Source organism: Microtus oregoni, unplaced genomic scaffold, assembly GCF_018167655.1.
Source record: "Microtus oregoni isolate MIOR12 unplaced genomic scaffold, Mior012 000015F_ref0000493, whole genome shotgun sequence".
In the NCBI taxonomy this organism is placed as follows: domain Eukaryota; kingdom Metazoa; phylum Chordata; class Mammalia; order Rodentia; family Cricetidae; genus Microtus; species Microtus oregoni.
The window spans coordinates 13,503,079-13,520,531 of record NW_024543074.1 but is presented as its reverse complement, the minus strand read 5'-3'; the positions used below and the strand labels follow the sequence as shown (position 1 = coordinate 13,520,531).

The 17,453-nt window shown below is 37.6% G+C and overlaps 1 protein-coding gene across 4 annotated transcripts in view; it reads right to left on the bottom strand.

Annotated features, from left to right (window-relative positions):
* Positions 1–17,453, bottom strand: part of Usp32 (ubiquitin specific peptidase 32) — a 134,074-nt gene that overhangs the window by 95,226 nt on the left and 21,395 nt on the right. For all 4 annotated transcript variants that reach the window (XM_041664340.1, XM_041664341.1, XM_041664342.1 and 1 more), the window contains exon 2: positions 3,829–3,956. In XM_041664340.1, coding sequence (XP_041520274.1) covers positions 3,829–3,956 — 128 coding nt within the window. The remainder of the gene's footprint in view (positions 1–3,828; positions 3,957–17,453) is intronic.

The following is a 17,453-nucleotide window of genomic DNA, read 5'->3' as shown; positions in this document are numbered from 1 at the left end:
TTCCTGACCTCTTCTGTTTTCCTTCCCCCTATATCTCCTCCTTGGATACAGACAAATTCAAGAAGTGTGTGGCACAGTAGGCATCTCTGAGAGAACTGGAAATAGGAGCTCCAGAGAAAAGGAAATTCATGTGAACACTAAGGGGAGAAAGAAGCAGGAAAACTGTTCTTTGTAACTTCTGGGTCTGCCTAACCCTAAAAGACAAACCAGTCTGAACTAAAATTGAGTCTAAGACTAGTCACTGTAGGATAAAACCAAACAGGGCTGTACAGGCTCTAAAAAGGTAACTGACATTGTAAAATAAGCAAGAGAAGACAAGTACAAAGCTTTATCCTAAGTCCACTGTCATTATTATCTGATAAAATATAGTTACATCTCAAGACTTAGAATCTCTGAACATTTGTACAAATGTCTAGACTGTAATCCAAAATTCCTCAATATAGAAGACCAAGAAAATATTTACTCAATTAGAAAATAACAACCAGTAAGTATCAAACTGTGACACAAATATTATAGGTATCAGACAAGAACTTTAAGGAAGAGCATATCATAAAATTTAATTTTATGATATTTTTATTATAAAAATGCACAAAGAAATAAATTACTCTCGAAATAAAAAAAGACGGAAAGTATCATATAAAGATATAAAGGGTCATACAGAAATCTTACAATATAAATAAAATATCTACCACCAAGCTTAAATCTAGTAATTTAGATTTCCCAATCACCTAATTTTAATGGTGGCCAGGCCTTGTAATAGCTAATTATTTATTTATTTTTGTGTGCACTGGTGTTTTCCCATGGGTGTCAGATCCCCTGGAACTAGAATTACAGACAGTTGTTAGCTGCCAGGTGGGTGCTGGGAACTGAATGCTGGTTGGTGCTCTTAACCACCGAGCCATCTCTCCAGCCCCATTTAGTTTTTAAATTTTATTTACTTTTATTTTTTATAGTTATAGCCAATTATTAACACAGTGCTATCTATTTTAACCAGATGGCTTTTTTCATAGCTCTACTTGATAATCACTAGAAAAGAAATTATGCTTCAACTTTGCCAAAACTTTAAAAAATGATTTATTTCTATGTGCATGGGTTTTTCATCTGTATATATTCTGTGCAATAAGGTACCGTGGAGGTCAGAAAAGTGTCCTAATATCAGATCGCTGAGTTGAGTTCCAGATACTTATGAACTCTCAGATTAGTCCTGGAAATCAAACCTGGATTCCCTGGAAAGGCAGTCAATGCTCTTAACCAATGAGCCACCTTTTTAGCCCCATATTTTTTTTTTCTTTTCCTGGCCTAGAACTTACTATGTTTTCAGGATGGTGTCGAACTAAGAAAAATCTGTCTGCCTCTGCCTTCCAAGTGCTGGGATTAAAGGCTGTGCTGGTTTATTTTACATCAACCTGACACAAGCTATAGAGTTATCTGAGAGGAGGGAACCTCAATTGAGAAAAATGTTTTCATAAAATCTCAGGCTGCGCCAGGGAGTGGTGGCATGTGCCTTTAATCCCAACGCGTGGGAGGCAGAGGCAGGCGGAGCTCCATGAGAGTTCATGGCCAGCCTGGTCTAGATCTGGGACTTGCTCCAAAGTCACAAAGAAACTGTAGTCTTGGAGCCTGTCCTGGAACTCGCTCTATAGACCAGGCTGGCCTTGAACTTACAGAGACCCGTCTGCCTCAGTCTCCCAAGTGCTGACTTTTTTCTTAATTAGTGATTGATGCAGAAGGGCCCAGCCATTGTGGGTGGTGCCATCCCTGGGCTGGTAGTAGTGGATTCTCTAAGAAGCTAAAATTACAAAACTCTTAGGGAATACATGAGTAAATCTTTGCAATCTTAGGTAAAGCACTGGTTTCTTAAAAAGAAAAGGAACAGCACAAGTGATAAATGGACTTTGCCAAATTTAAGTTTGTAACTCAAAAGGCACCAGGAAGTAATGAGAAACCATAAAGAGTGGGAGAAACTGTCTGCAAGCCACGTATCTTATAAAAGGGGCTATATCTAATCTTAAAATTCAATAAAAAGACAACCCAATTTAAAAAGAGACTTTAGGTAAATAAGAATGTGTATAGATAGATGTTTATATACAATCCAAGGAGATATAATACTGTGATTTAAATTGTTCCTAGCAACATGAAACAGTTCTGACTGACTTTAAGTACAGTAGCAGAGAGGGGGAAAAAAAAGGCTGAAGAGTCTTTGAATTTGAAAGCATTTTCTATAAATCACTATTACGACCTCCATTATTTTATTTTTTGAGACAGGGCCTCACTGTGTAGGCCTGGTTGGCCTTGTCACAAAGATTCACTTGCCTCTGCCTGTCTAGTGCTAAGATTAAAGGTGCGCACCAGCATACCTGGGCTATGTCCCTTTTTCTAATTGGTAGATAATATCATAGTATTAAATTGCTTGTTATATCTTGAATAAAAAATAAATTCAACATTTTTGTACTATAACAGTACTTAAGATACACTTATTAAGGGAAAACAAGAATATGAGAAATAGCCAGGCAGCAGTGGTGAACACCTTTAATCCCAGTACTTGGGAGGCAGAAGCAGGTGGATCTCTGTGAGTTCGAGGCCAGCTTGGTCTATAGAATGAGTTCCAGGACAGGCTCCAAAGCTACACAGAGAAACCCTGTTTCAGGGGGGAAAAATAAAAAAATAAATAAAAACCTGCTAAAAACAATAAAAAAATAGAGAATTAGGGCTCATATTTAATATTAAGCTTAAAATTTCTATCATAATCTTGTTTTATAAATTTTACTCTTAGTCATACTCAGAATAACAATACATCTGTGCATGTTACTACAAAATAATAAACATTATTTTTAGAAAAAGAATGCTTTCAAACTCAGCATATTTTATTTAAAGATTTTGGTACAATTTAAATAAGAATTTAAGTTCCAAAAAGCTTCTATTTCACTTACAAGTTTAATTTTACAGACTCAACTCCATTCAATAAAAATTTATAAAACATACAACATAAAAAGTTAATGTCAAAGATGATATTTAAAATAAGGAGGAAATCATATTAACAGTTTATAATTATGTATCAGTTGTAAAATCAAAAATGCAAACCTGTGGGTCTTCAGTGTTCCCATTCAAACTTTAAGAATATAGCACATCTAAACCAGGACCTGTTTCCTACTCAGCAAGAAAAATAACTGTGAGGAAGATGAAATCTTGTTTCAAATTTTTAAACTTTAAGTGAACTGATGTAAAGGTATCAGATCCCCTGGAACTAGGGTTACAGAGAGTTGTAAACTGCCTTCTGGGTCCTGCGAATTGAACCTGGATCCTCTGGAAGAATAGGCAGTGCCATTATAACCATTAAGCCATCTCTCCAGTCCCAAGATGAAATCTTTTAAGAAGATACTCCTGCAAAATTTTAAAAGCAAATAGACAAGAACACAGGGAGGTAAGCTGAAGCTTATAAACCAAGCTTTTAGGTAATGAAGGCATGAGGATAAGGAGTTCAAGGCAAGCCTCAGCTATACCATGAGTTGGAAGCCAGTCTGTGCTATATGACAGACCCTGTCTCAAAACATTTAATAACAGAAAAAGAATTAAAATAGGGTGCTGGAAAGATGGCTCAGCAGTTAAGAGCACTGATATTCTTCCAAAGGACCTGGGTTCAATTCCCAGCATCCACATGGTGGCTCACAGCCATCCAAAACTCTCCTCTGTGTATTGCACATACATGGCGCACAAAACATCCATACACATAAAAATAAATAAATATTAAAAAATTGAAAAAAAATACTTTGAAAAAGAAATTTAAACTGGTACAGAACTATGAGAGGAACCAAGCACCATAAAGATTACCTCAGCAACTTTAGGAGGCACTCCATCCCCAAGCACTTCCCTGATGAAGCAGTGCTGACTCATGTAATATGAGAGTCCACAGGTCCTCTTGAAGGCATCTTTGAGTCGTTTCAGCTCTATATCTGTCACTAGAATTCAGAAACAGAAGATAGGTAAGAAACCAGGAAGGAAAAGACTTTCAAAACATAGCTCCTCTTAGCCAGATGAGGGCATATACTTATATTCCCAGTATTTGGAGGCTCAGAGAAGAAAGGAGTCTGAAGACAACTTGAGCTACATGGCCTAGAATTTTTACTCCCAGAGGCAAAGGAATTTCTGAGTTCGAAGACAGCTTGGTCTACATGGTGAGTTTCAGGACAGCTACAGCTACCTAGAGAAACCAACCTTGTCTCAAAAACTAATAAATTAATAAAAATAAAAATAGAGAGGGACTGAGCAGTGGTAGTGCATGCTTTTCATCCCAGCATTAGGGAGGCAGATGCAGGTGGATATCTTTGAGTTTGAGGCCAGCCTGATCTATAAGAGCAAGTTCCAGGGCAGGCTCCAACGCTACAGAGAAACCTTGTCACAAAAACAAAATAGATAGATAGATAGATAGATAGATAGATAGATAGAGACAGATAGACGGATGATCTTCTAGTTCCTAAGAACAAGCAAATAATTCTTTCAGCTAAGTAGCTAAGTAAAGGAACATAATGACATTTAGTCATAATTCTAATATTCTCAAATCTAATCTGTAAAATAAGAAATCAAAATTCCTGACCAAATGTTTTCAGAAGACAAAATCTGAGGTTGGCCTGGTGGGAGTGGTGCACTGCTTTAATCCCAGGACAGAAAAAAGGCAAACCCCTGAATTCAAGACCAGCCTGGTCTACAGAACGAGTTCCAGATTAGCCAGAATACACAGAGAAACCCTGTCTTGAAAATCAAACAAAAATAAAAACCCTGGAGCTGGAGAGATGGCTTAGCAGTTAATAGTACTTGATGCTCTTTAAGAAGACTCCAGTTCAGCCAGGCGTTGGTGGCACACGCCTTTAATCCCAGCACTCGGGAGGCAGAGGCAGGCTGATCTCTGTGAGTTCAAGACCAGCCTGCTCTACAGAGCTAGTTCCAGGACAGGCTCCAAAACCAGAGAAACCCTGTCTCGAAAAAAAAAAAAAAAAAAAGAAGACTCCAGTTCTATACCTAGCACCTGTACTGTGTCTCACAACCATCTAATCTATAACTCCCATCTCAGCGGATCTGACACCTTTTCTGGCCTTCTTAAGCACTGAACAAATCTGACACACAATCATACCTGCATGCAAAACACCCATACACTTAAATAAAAAGACAAAACGTTAATATATGCACACAAATTTCCGGCCAGAAGAAGCAAAAAGTAGCATATGTGTAAGCCAAATGGCATTAAATTCTGGCATCAATGCTTTTGGCACTAACATATTCATTTTCTTTGTATCAAAAGTATATTATTTGTACCATGAGTACAAATATATCTTGTAGAGAACAATTTCCAAGTTTAGATTCTTGCCTGTCAGGTGACTCACAATCTTATCTGTAATTCTTGTTCCAGGGAGAGCCAATGCCTTTGGTCTCCTTGGGCACCTGTACTCACATGCACAAACCTACATGCAATATTTTTAATCTAATTATGAATATATATTATATCAACATATACTAATATATAATGAATATATATTCAGAACCAGGCTGGAGAGTTAAAAGCATCGTTACACAATTAAGAGGAAATTATGATCTCAACAACCATACAGTAAGCTAGGTGTGGTCCCATACCCTTTGTAACACTCCAGTTACAGAAAAAGAGGATCGTTGGGGCTTACTGACCAGAAAAAAATGTTGAGGTCCTGATTCAGTGAGACCCCACTACAAAAGAATAAGGAAGAAAGTGATACAAAAAGGTATGTGACACTCTCCCCTGGCCTCTGCATACACAGAAGTACCCCTAAACACAAGTAAATGTATACTACATATCTACTCCCCCCCACACACACACAAATACCAAAAGAAAATATTTTTTAAAATTACACATCCCATTACTTTAGGCATTTAAGACTTCTTTCACTTTGTACAACAACCTGTCTAAAGAGACAAAAGGGCTTGTAAGATGGCTCAGTGGGCAAAGGCACTTGCTGCAAAAGTCTGGTAACCTTAGTTTGATCTTGGTAATAATGCAAATAAAGGCAGACGTAGAGAATCAATTCCATAAAGTTGTTCTCTGACCTTGACACAAGATTTGGAACATAGGCCACATGCCAACACATATCATGCACAGGCATTGTCTTTGTTTGGTTTTTATTATTGTGATAAAAATACCCCAACCAAAAGGAACTTGAAGAAAAGGGTTCCTCTGGCTTACACTGCATCATCAAAGGAGGTCAAGACAGGAACTCAGAGCAGGAACCTGGAGACAAGACCTGAGGCAGAAATCATGGGGGAGCTCAACTTACTGGCTTGCACCCATGGGTTACTCCGTCTAATTTTTTTTTATATAACTCAGGACCACCTGACCAGGATAACATCATGCACACAGTCCCTCCATATCAATCATTAATCAAGAAAATCCCAGGGGCTGGAGAGATGACTCAGTGGTTAAGAGCACTGGCTGCTCTTCCAGAGGTCCTGAGTTCAATTCCCAGCAACCACATGGTGGCTCACAGCCATCTGTAATGAGATCTGGCGCCCTCTTCTGGCATGCGGGCATACATAGAGGCAGAATGTTGTATACATAATAAATAAATAAAATCTTTTTTTTTTTGTGGCGTACGCCTGTAATCCCAGCACTCGGGAGGCAGAGGCAGGCGGATCTCTGTGAGTTCGAGACCAGCCTGGTCTACAAGAGCTAGTTCCAGGACAGGCTCCAAAACCACAGAGAAACCCTGTCTCGAAAAAACCAAAAAAAAAAAAAAATCCCCTCATGCTTGCCCACAGATCAATCTAATGAGAACATTTTCTCAATTGAATTTCTTTCTTCCCAGATGACTTTATCATGTGTCAAGTTGACAAGAAACTAAGGCACACACAAACAGTAGTAATAAACAAATTAATAAAAGAGAAATTAATAGTCTTCAATATTGTGTTCAATATACAATCCCAATGGAGGCACAAGATGGTTGCTTTGGCTCATGCTAGAATAAACAAAGAGGGCTTCTAGATTCAGGGGAGGATTACATTAATTTTTAAAGGTGAAGCCATGTAAAAGAGTCAAGAGCAAGCCAAACAGAACACTTTACTTCAAAGTGTGGGCTTCTATTATATGCTACTACAGCAAAAAAAGGTAAGCTTAAACAAGATGATAATAATAATGATGATAAAAATGGGGATGATAAACCTACAACTGTGAAGATTGAATTACAGTTACTCTACTCTGCCACCCAAAAGGGAGGGTACAATCAGCTAAAACTCAGACAAACTATGGGCCAATTAGAAAGAAGGCACCAAGCGCAGAACACACTCTGAAACAGAACAACCAGGGAGCAAAACGCAGACCACTATTACAACAGGAAGGCCAACTAAGTTTGGGATATACACAGACAGAAAAATTGGTAGATGTGGAAACAATCTAAAAATCACAAGGCTTCCACAATTGGAAACTTGTAGGAAGGCAAAAGTATTAAGTCAAAATAAAAGTCAACTCTATTAAAAGACCTGTGGAAACTTCAGGAAATTACATTTGCTTTTTAATTTGTTGAATTAAAGCTTAGAAAGGTTTGCTAGGAGTCCTCGATATAATCAAAACATTGAATAAAATAAAAATAAAACTGAAGCCAGGCAGTGGTGGCGCATACCTTTCTTTAATCCCAGCACTTGGGAGGCAGAAGCAGGCGAATCTCTATGAGTTAGAGGCCAGCCTGATCAACAAGAGCTAGTTCCAGGACAGGCTCGAAAGAGACAGAGAAACCCTGTCTCAAACAAACAAAAAGCATGAAACTGAAAGAAACCAAAGTTTACAATATTTAAAACCGAAGAAAATAGAGAGAGGAAAAGAATAGTGAAGAAAATTGGTAATGGAAATACAGTAAACTGAAAATATGGTCTCCAAAGGCCAGAAAGAAGTTCCTGATAAGCAGTCACAAGGTAGAAAGGGTCAGCAAGATAAAGATGGAAAGGGCTTAGCACACAGCTAATCACTCAATAAATGTTTGTCATATGTAGGGAGGGCTCCAGGTTCAACAATATGTAAGGCAATGATTAAAAAAGAAAAAAAAACAATAAAATAATTCAAATAGTTAACAAAACATAGCTCATTAGAAACTGGACTAACACCTACAATATACCAACTAAGTACTTTGTTTTTAAATATGAAAACAAAACATAGAACAAAGCTTATGTCATTAATTATAGTAATTAGAGAGAACACTTTTCTACTAGAACTATTAATATTCCTTGAAGATCACAACTCATTAATGGCTTTACTAACAAATTAAGTTGCTTCTAATCTAGTGAAGACAAAAGGAAATTGACTATTAGACTATAATATGGCAAGCTCCACTGTTGGTTACAAATTACTTGAAAACTATTCTTTTTTGTTCAGCATGTTTAAAGTGGAACTATATCTCACTAGTAGAGTACTTGTCTATCATCAAGGCCCTGGGTTAAATTCTCTATAGGCTCAATCACTGTGGAATGATGACATCAAACTAATGATCAATAAATTTATTCACTAGTAATTAAGGATAAAATGCATATGGAAACCTTTTAAAGTGTCTATAATAAGTAAAGAATGTCCATCAATAAAAAGATCAGTTACTCAACAGACATTAAAATGTTGCCATAGGTCAAAACTTATTAAAACTTTATTTACTTTATTTACAAAAAAACTTAAGTAAATAGTACACAAACATTTAATCGATCAGCAGACAGAAAATGCATAAAATAGTCATTGGTTTGCCAAGTATTGGTGACACCAACCTTTAATCCCAGCACTCAGAAGGTAGGTAGAGGCAGGTGGATTTCTGTGAGTTTGAGAGCATCCTGGTCTACATATCCACTTTAAGCCAGACAGAAATATAAAGCAAGATCCTGTCTCAAACAAATATTCACTGCAGGGCTGGGAAGGTAATTTTAAGGCTTGGAATTTGTCTCTAGAGAACAAGGTGTGAAATGACACAACAAGAAACCTGATGTCTTCCTCTGTCCTCCTTGCAGGTATACACACATGAAGAGACGGTTGTACGTTGCAAAAAATGTATTCACCACTGCCCCCAAAAGAACATATAATTTTACAGTAAATTTACAAATTTATGAAAGGCTTCACTCACAGGTAACCTGGGCAAAGGGCTGGACATACTTGATAGAGGAAGGGCAGGGTAGTTCAAATGCATGATAACTATAACACAAGTTTCTACAAAGTAGTAACAAAGGAACTTAACAGTAATAAAAAAAAAGTGCAAAGGAAATACAGATACGAAACTATTATGAAGGAATCTTGGACACTGGCAATTCACATGACAAAAATTAAAACAACAAAAACAATTAAAAAACAGAAAAATGCCTGGTATGGTGGTGTGCACATCTATAATCTCAGCTGTTGCTATGGAACAAAAGGCAGGAGTATGAAATCAAGTTTGAGACCAGCAAGGACTAAGTGTAGCAAGATCCTGTCAAAAAACAAACAAACAAAGAGGTCTGAAGAACACCTCCAAAGGCAGGAAGAGAATAATCAATAGCATAAAAGATGAAGGACATTAGAAATGCTTGGATTATAGATCGAGAAGATGAGAGGTGAAATGTGGAACTTCAAGAAATAAAAGTATGGGAAAATCTAAGAGTGCTAAAAAATATGCTTGCTTGGGCTCTTAAGCTATTCTTTGAATTATTCTAGAGAAAGGATGAATGTGTAATGCAAGTAAAATTTTTTCAATGATTCAAATCAAGAAGCTACTGAAAAACTAAATCTGATTTTAATGTTCTATTAAAATGTTTTATGTTCATAGAGACACAACATACTCTATAATAAAAAAATTTACATTTTGAAAAAGAAAGTCTACAGAGATAAGCAATCCATTTCTTCTCATCCTTTTTTTCATTTTCTGGTAACAGAAGAGAAGAAAGAAAATTCAATGGGGTTTTTATTTGAGACTATGTTTCACCAAAAGAAAATAGGATTGAGGAAATCAGAGTAAGAAATTTAACAGATTCTTTAAAGATAAACAATACACAGAAAATCTTAAGCAGAAGAAATGAAGGAAGTTAGGTCAACACACCCATAATCTCAGTACTCTGGAGCTAATGCAGAGGATTCTGTTTACATAGGCCTCGTTTCAAGAAAGGCGTTGGGGGACCTTAGGTGAAGTAGGTAAAGTGCTTGCTGTACAAGTAATAAGGGCCTAAATAAGATCCCCCACTTCCCACTTTAAAAAGCTGAATATCCCAGCACACACCTATAATGCCAGCACCGAGACAGGAGTAAGGCATGGAGACAGAGGAACCCTGAGGCGTGTTCAGTAAGAGATCCTCTCTCAAAAAGGGTGGATAAAGGTACACACACATAAGCATATCTGTATGCAGATGTACACAAGCCATATATATACAAATAATAAAAGTAATATTACTTTTAAAATGAGAAAGGAGCATGAAAATGACATCGGCATACATTTCACAGTTATCCCCAATTTTAAAAAAAAAAGTCACCACTGATAAATCACAAAGCTGTTCAAATTTTCAAATTCAAGGACCATGAGAGAAACGTCAAAATCATGTTATAAGAAGCCTGTAGGATGGGAAATACTGTCATAGACATCTTTTAAAAATATAATCTGGGAGCTGGAGCGATGGCTCAGTGGTTAAGTGATTGCTCTTCCAAAAGACCTAGGTTCAATTCCAAGCACCCACATGGCAGCTCACAACTATCTGTAACTCTATATCCAATGGAACCAATATATATATCACACAGATATATACACAGGCCAATACCAATATACATAAAAATTAAATGAATAAAAATGTATAATCTGTCATATACATGGACTTTAAGTATTCATATTAATAAACTATTATCATTTAATTAGGTTTTCTTTTTCCATAGGTACCTGAACAGTTCACACAATTTCCTTTTACAAACCTATCATGACACCTTAGATATCTAAGTACTAAAGACAATGGTACCCTACAAAACAGGAGTGCTACTGAAGAGGTCAGCCTTTAATCCCCAGCACTCAGGAGGCAGAGGCAAATGGATCTCTGTGAGTTTGAGACCAGCCTGGTCTACAGAGTGAGTCCCAGGACAGGCTGCAAAGCTACACAGAAATTCCTCGTCTTGAAAACAAACAAACAAAACACCAAAAAACAGTGAAATCATGCCACTATCCTTCAAGGAAGACTTATCACACAGGATTAAATCTAGGCAGAGTTAGAACTAAATATTTAAATTTCCAGTCTAACGCTTTTGGAAAGTATGATACCAACTAGCAGGAAAAGACAGTGAACAAAACTATGTAAACTGTAGCCTCATTAGGAGAAATCAAATTTCTATCTGACCATACCTAAATGGCACTAGGTATAGTACCTAACCTAGCCTTAAAAAGGAGGGGGGGGGGGAATGAGCAGGGACTGTAACCTATTTCTTCATCAAAACAAAGAAATAAAATCTTCAATATTGAAGCTTTATCCAAGATCAAGAAGAGAAAACGATCAAGGAAAACATACCCAACCACAAGGAATGGAAAGTACTTAGACCAACAAGCTTTAAATGACTCTGTGATCTACAGTTCTAGGTATATTCTAAGGGATTAATGAAAAAGGAATCTTTTCCCATAGTTAATTGTGGGGGATACTCAATCACACTGTGAATCCGGAGTTTGCATTTGCAGTGATTAAATAAAATTAACCTTGGTTCAGGAGGCTAAGTTAGCAACTAGCTGACAGAAACTAATCATAGAGCATCAGAGGGCATCTGGGAGAAATGAAGAGACACAGAAGTAGTATGGAAGAGTTTGGAGTGTCCGTGACATTTTCTGGTTTGGCAGAGCCCAAGCATGGGTCTTTCAGGGACGCTAGCAAGGAGAGGGTTAGTTAGTTGCTACTCAGCCTCTCTGAGCTCACAGATTTTCACCCCAGTCTTTGAACCTCAAGTCTTATTTAAAGTAGAATGATATTTAGTTAGAGTTACCTTTAGCAGCAGCCAGGGCTGGTGCCTTTTTTTTTTTTTTTTTTTGGTTTTTCGAGACAAGGTTTCTCTGTGGTTTTGGAGCCTGTCCTGGAACTAGCTCTTGTAGACCAGGCTGGTCTCGAACTCACAGAGATCCTCCTGCCTCTGCCTCCTGAGTGCTGGGATTAAAGGCGTGCGCCACCACCACCCGGCCTGCGCCACCACCGCCGGGCCTGTGCCACCACCGCCCGGCCCAGGGCTGGTGCCTTTGGGAATGGAATTCCCTCCAGGCTGCTGCTAAAGAAGCAGCCAGTAACTGCAGAGTCACAACTGTTGGCTGAAATAGCAGTAGATTAAGGCACAGCCACTGTGCTGAAGATAAAACAACAGTTAACAACTTCCATAATGAAGTATACTTAACAAGAGAACAGACATGCTATTTGTGGGAAAGGAAAGACTAAAAAAAGAAAAAGAAAAAGTTAAGGAGTTTTCTCATATCTATTTTTCATTTTATGTGTATGGGTGTTTTGCTTGCATGTATGTCTTTAATATCTGTGCGCCATGTGTGTGCCTGGTACGAAAGGAGGCCAGAAGGTGTCAGATCCTTGGAACATTTGTAAACCACCATATAGGTTCTAGGAGTTGAGCATGGGTCCTCTGGAAAGGCAACAAATGCTCTGAACCAATGAGTTATCTCTCTAGTCCCTTGTCACAGGTTTTTATAGAAAGAGCAAAACCACGGTCTCAAAATTAAAAATAAACTTTAAAAACTCCATTTATAAAGAAAGCTATTAGGGCTGGGTGATGGTGGCACATACCTTTAATTCCAGCACTTGTGGGGCAGAAGCAGGTAAATCTCAGTGAGTTTGAGGTCAGTCAGGACTTACACAGAGAAACCCTGTCGCGACAAACCAAAGAAAACAACAACGACAAAAAAAATCCCGAAAGAAAGCAGAAAGCTCTTAAGTCTATGGAGATGACTTGGTTGGTATGCAAGCATTAGGACCTGAGTTTTGATTCCCAGAACCCACTTTAAATGGGTGGGGTATGGGAAGTTAGAAATGGCTCAGGAGTTAAGAGCACTCACTGGCTGTTCTTTCAGAGGACCCACGTTCAATTTAAGCTTCCATATAGTTGCTCACTGCTGCTTTAATTCCAGTGTCAGGAGATCCAACACTTTTTTAAAGTCTGTATGAACAGACAGATAGATGGAGGCAAAACACCTAAGCAAAAATAAAGTAGAGCTGGGGATGTAGCTCAGTTGATAAAGTAATTGCGTAGCATTCAATCTGCACTCACATGGTGATTCATAGCCATCTGTCAATCCAGTTCCAAGGGATCCAAGGCCTTCTTTGGCCTCCAAGAGCACCAGACATGCAGTTGGTACACAAACACATAAACAAAATACTCATGCACGTTGAAATAGAAAACAAATCTTAAAAGTAAGTAAATAAATAAATATCCCATTTTTGTTTTTGAAAAGTGTACAATTGGTGCACTACTATTACACTCTAGCTTACATTTCCGAGCAACTCATCTGTAACTCAAAGCAGGAATGGAAGCATAGCAGTTTCTATGGCATTTGGCCTCAATGTTCAAAGACAGTGCTGACAGGATTGGTGTGCGGGGGTCTCTGTGCTGGAAAACTAAGAGTAGCTCTCTTCTACAGTATATTATGAAGTTGTTCTTGGCTTTACCACAGCACACATGGTTAGTGCAGACTGTAAATGGATTGTGCCTCCATATCTTCACCTCACAGACCGCCAATATCTGTAATCAAAAGGAACCATGCCATCCTTACAGAGCATCAGTATCCATCTGCCTCTGTTTCTGTTCCCAAGCAGATCGAGTTTCCCTGAATTACATGAAACATTGAACTAACCTAAATATTTGGCTTCCTTGTTCCTACCACAAATTCTCTTTAATGTATAAAAATGTAAAGAAAAAAACATAGAATAAGATCTTTGTGTAGGAAAACAAAGCTACTTAGTCAATAAATAAAATACTAATAACAACTAACTTTAGGGCACAGATGGAAAAACATTCAAGTTGTACAAGTTTTTTTTTCTACAGGAGTGACAGCTCCCATTTTGAAACATGTCAAATATGCCACTATCAAGTTAACTTAAAATAATTTCTGGGGAAGATTATGTCTTTGAAAACTGTAAGAACAGAACATAAATCAAAAAAAGGCATGACTTAGTTTACAGTCAAAGGAAATTTGCTATATGCTTAAGTGCTAAAGTAGAATTTTAAAAATATGGCTGAGAAGGCGGGCGGTGGTGGCGCACGCCTTTAATCCCAGCACTCGGGAGGCAGAGGCAGGCGGATCTCTGTGAGTTCGAGACCAGCCTGGTCTACAGAGCTAGTTCCAGGACAGGCTCCAAAGCCACAGAGAAACCCTGTCTCGAAAAAAAAAAAATATGGCTGAGAAAATGCCCTTAAGTCTTCATTAGCTCCTCCTATTCTCTGCAATATAACAAAATGACTATTTAGCATATGCTGATAAGCTTTCTAGCTTTTTGGGTCCCCCCCCCCCCCCAGACAGGGTTTCCTGTAGCTTTGGAGCCTGTCCTGGAACTAGCTCTGTAGACCAGACTGGTCTCGAACTCAGAGATCTGCCTGCCTCTGCCTCCCAAGTGTTTGGATTAAAGGCGTGCACCACCACCGCCCGGCTAGCTTTCTAGTTTATTCACTTGCTTCCAGCAGTTTCTCAAACCAAACACACAATTTATCATTTCCTTGGTTCATAAACCTCTGAAACTATCCGCAGCATAACGTTCTTCAGCTCAGCGACATTACATGTTTCCAGGCACCCTTTTCCCCTCCAGCAGACAGTGAGGGAACCTTTAGTCAAAAGGCATATAGTAGCCCAAATTCCTTTATAAACTGAACCAAAACATGAAAATAGAATGTTCTCAGTGTCTTTAACCTATTGTGCAAAGTTAATAATAAAATTTACACTTAACTTAGCATTTTACTCTTCAAAAAGCATTTGCAAGTCAGGTGTAGGGGCCCGCACCTATAAACCAGCTCATGGAAGATAGAGGCAAGAGGATCAGAAGTTCAAAATGTATCAGTTTTTTTTGTGACACCTGTCTCCATGATCTGATCACCTTCCACAGACTATATGCCCCTTATGAAATTACAGAGGTTTAGGTTTCAACAAATTAATTTTAGAGCAGACACAAGCATTCAGACCACAGTACTTAATAAAGCAACTATACTTAATATTCAAGAATTTATACACATTTATTTCCTCCATTCCATTTTTTCAAGACAGGGTTTCCCAGTATCTATGGAGCCAGTCCTGGAACTCACTCAGACTGGCCTCAAACTCAGAGATTTGTCTCCCTTTACCTCCCAAGTGCTGGGATTAAAGTAATGTGCCACTACTGCCTGGCCTATTTCACTTTTAAGAGAAGCTTTTCACAACAGAAAAACAAACAAACAATATTTACCCTAAACCTCCCATTCCCATTAACTTTACTGTCAACTATGATCTTTGACAAGAAAGCCCAATGGTTATAAGATCTATTATCTATATACAACTCAAAATTACATAGTTTTGTAAGGAAAGCTACAAAGGACAATACAGACAAATAGTTTTGGGGAACAGGGAGACAGGATTTCACAATGTAGTTCCAGCTAGCTATGACTTCCTAGTGGTGAAATTAAAGGTGTGCATCACCACATCCGGCCAGATACACAACTCCATCAATTACTACGCACAGAGGTTCTAGTCGTTTACAGTGTTCTAGCTGAACCCACAATTTTCAAACTGAAAGCTAATTCCTTGTACCTAATTTTAGTTTGGCAATCATAAAATGTTTCCTATTAATTCTCAGAATTCACCCAAGAGCCTTCTTGAAAGCATAAGGTTAACTTTAGATGAGAACAAATTTATAAAATTTAAATGTAACATAAAAGTATATGTTAGTCATTAATATATTAATGTATTGAATTAATATATTGAAATTTTGAATTATTCTTTCTACGCAAAAATGGAAATAACAGGAATTTATAAGCACCCTCCTTGGCAAAATTGATGAAAAGAAAGCATAGATGCCAGGTGTGGTAGTGGTGCACACATTTTATCCCAGCACTCTGAAGGCAGAGGCTATCAGATATCAGTGAGTTCAAGGCCAGTCAAAGCTATACAAAGAAACCCTGCCTCAAAAAATAATAGCTAGATAGAAAGACAGACAGATAAAAAAGAGAAAATAAGTATATTCTGTCTCACTTAACACTACAGCATTTCAGAAGAAATAGCATCGGAAAACTGATGTGTCTGCAACCACTACATCTAATATTTGACAGAAAAAAAGTGGCTTATAACTATTAATGGTACTAATGTAAAACTTATAAAAAACTATGCAATAACCAATATACTACTCCTTTTGATACAAAAAGCAATTTTGAAAGAATTATTTACAAGGATAGGAGTCAGGTATCAGGAAGTCTGAATGCTTTAAGGAAATTCACATTGACACTGTCAAACTGAGCTCTTCTTGCTTAGGATGAGCTCGTGTGGTAACCAAGCTTACAAATATCAAATCCACACCAGAAATTGGTAATAAATAATAATTCAACAACAATTTTTAAAATATATTGCTTCATAGCTCTAAATTTGAGTATCTAATAGCAATGCACGCAAAATCTGGGTAGTGTGTATGTGAGGATTCAAACAAAGTTATGTTGAAATAACAAAAAAATAAAATTCTACCTAATATAAACATGTATAAACTTTTAACTTGTCATACAATAGTAACTATACAGCATGCATATTGTATTAGGTATTAAAAAACTTATAAATAAGTAATCAACAATTTACAGTTTACAGGAAGACCTGAGCATATGCCACAACTATGTCATCTAATATGGGGGATCTGAGTACATTTTAAGGACTTGAGCATTTGGGCATTAAACAAGTTCTATAGACCTAATATCCTACAGATCCACTGCCATTCTATCCTAAACTCTCAAATGCAGATTTCAAAAAGTTGACTATAAAATTACTGGCAACAATCAAGCAACGGCAACATATTAACCATTCAATTACACACAAGGAAAAAAGACATTATTGAACAAAGATACAAGTAGACAAACAATAGCACTACTATTATTTATTTATGGTTTGAGGAAAATGAAAAGCTATTTCAAAACAGTGAACGCTGGGTTTGATTTTATTTTTTCTTGGATATGTGTGCATGTGCCTAGTGTGCATGCATATGTGCCTGTTGTCACCACTGGCATGTTAGGTGTCTTCCAATATTACTCTTTACCTGATATACTGAGGCAAGGTCACTTGCTCTGCCTACAGCTTTCCAGTTTCAGTAGTCTAGCTAGCCAGATTGCTTAGGATAAGAATCTTCTCCCCAATGGGTGCTAGGGATTGGAACTATGATCTTCATGCTTGAGCAACAAAATTTCCCCCAAACCATTTCTCCAGTCTTGAAAACATTTCTTTCTTTCCTTGTTTTTCATTAAAAAAACAAAACAAAACAAAACAAAAAAC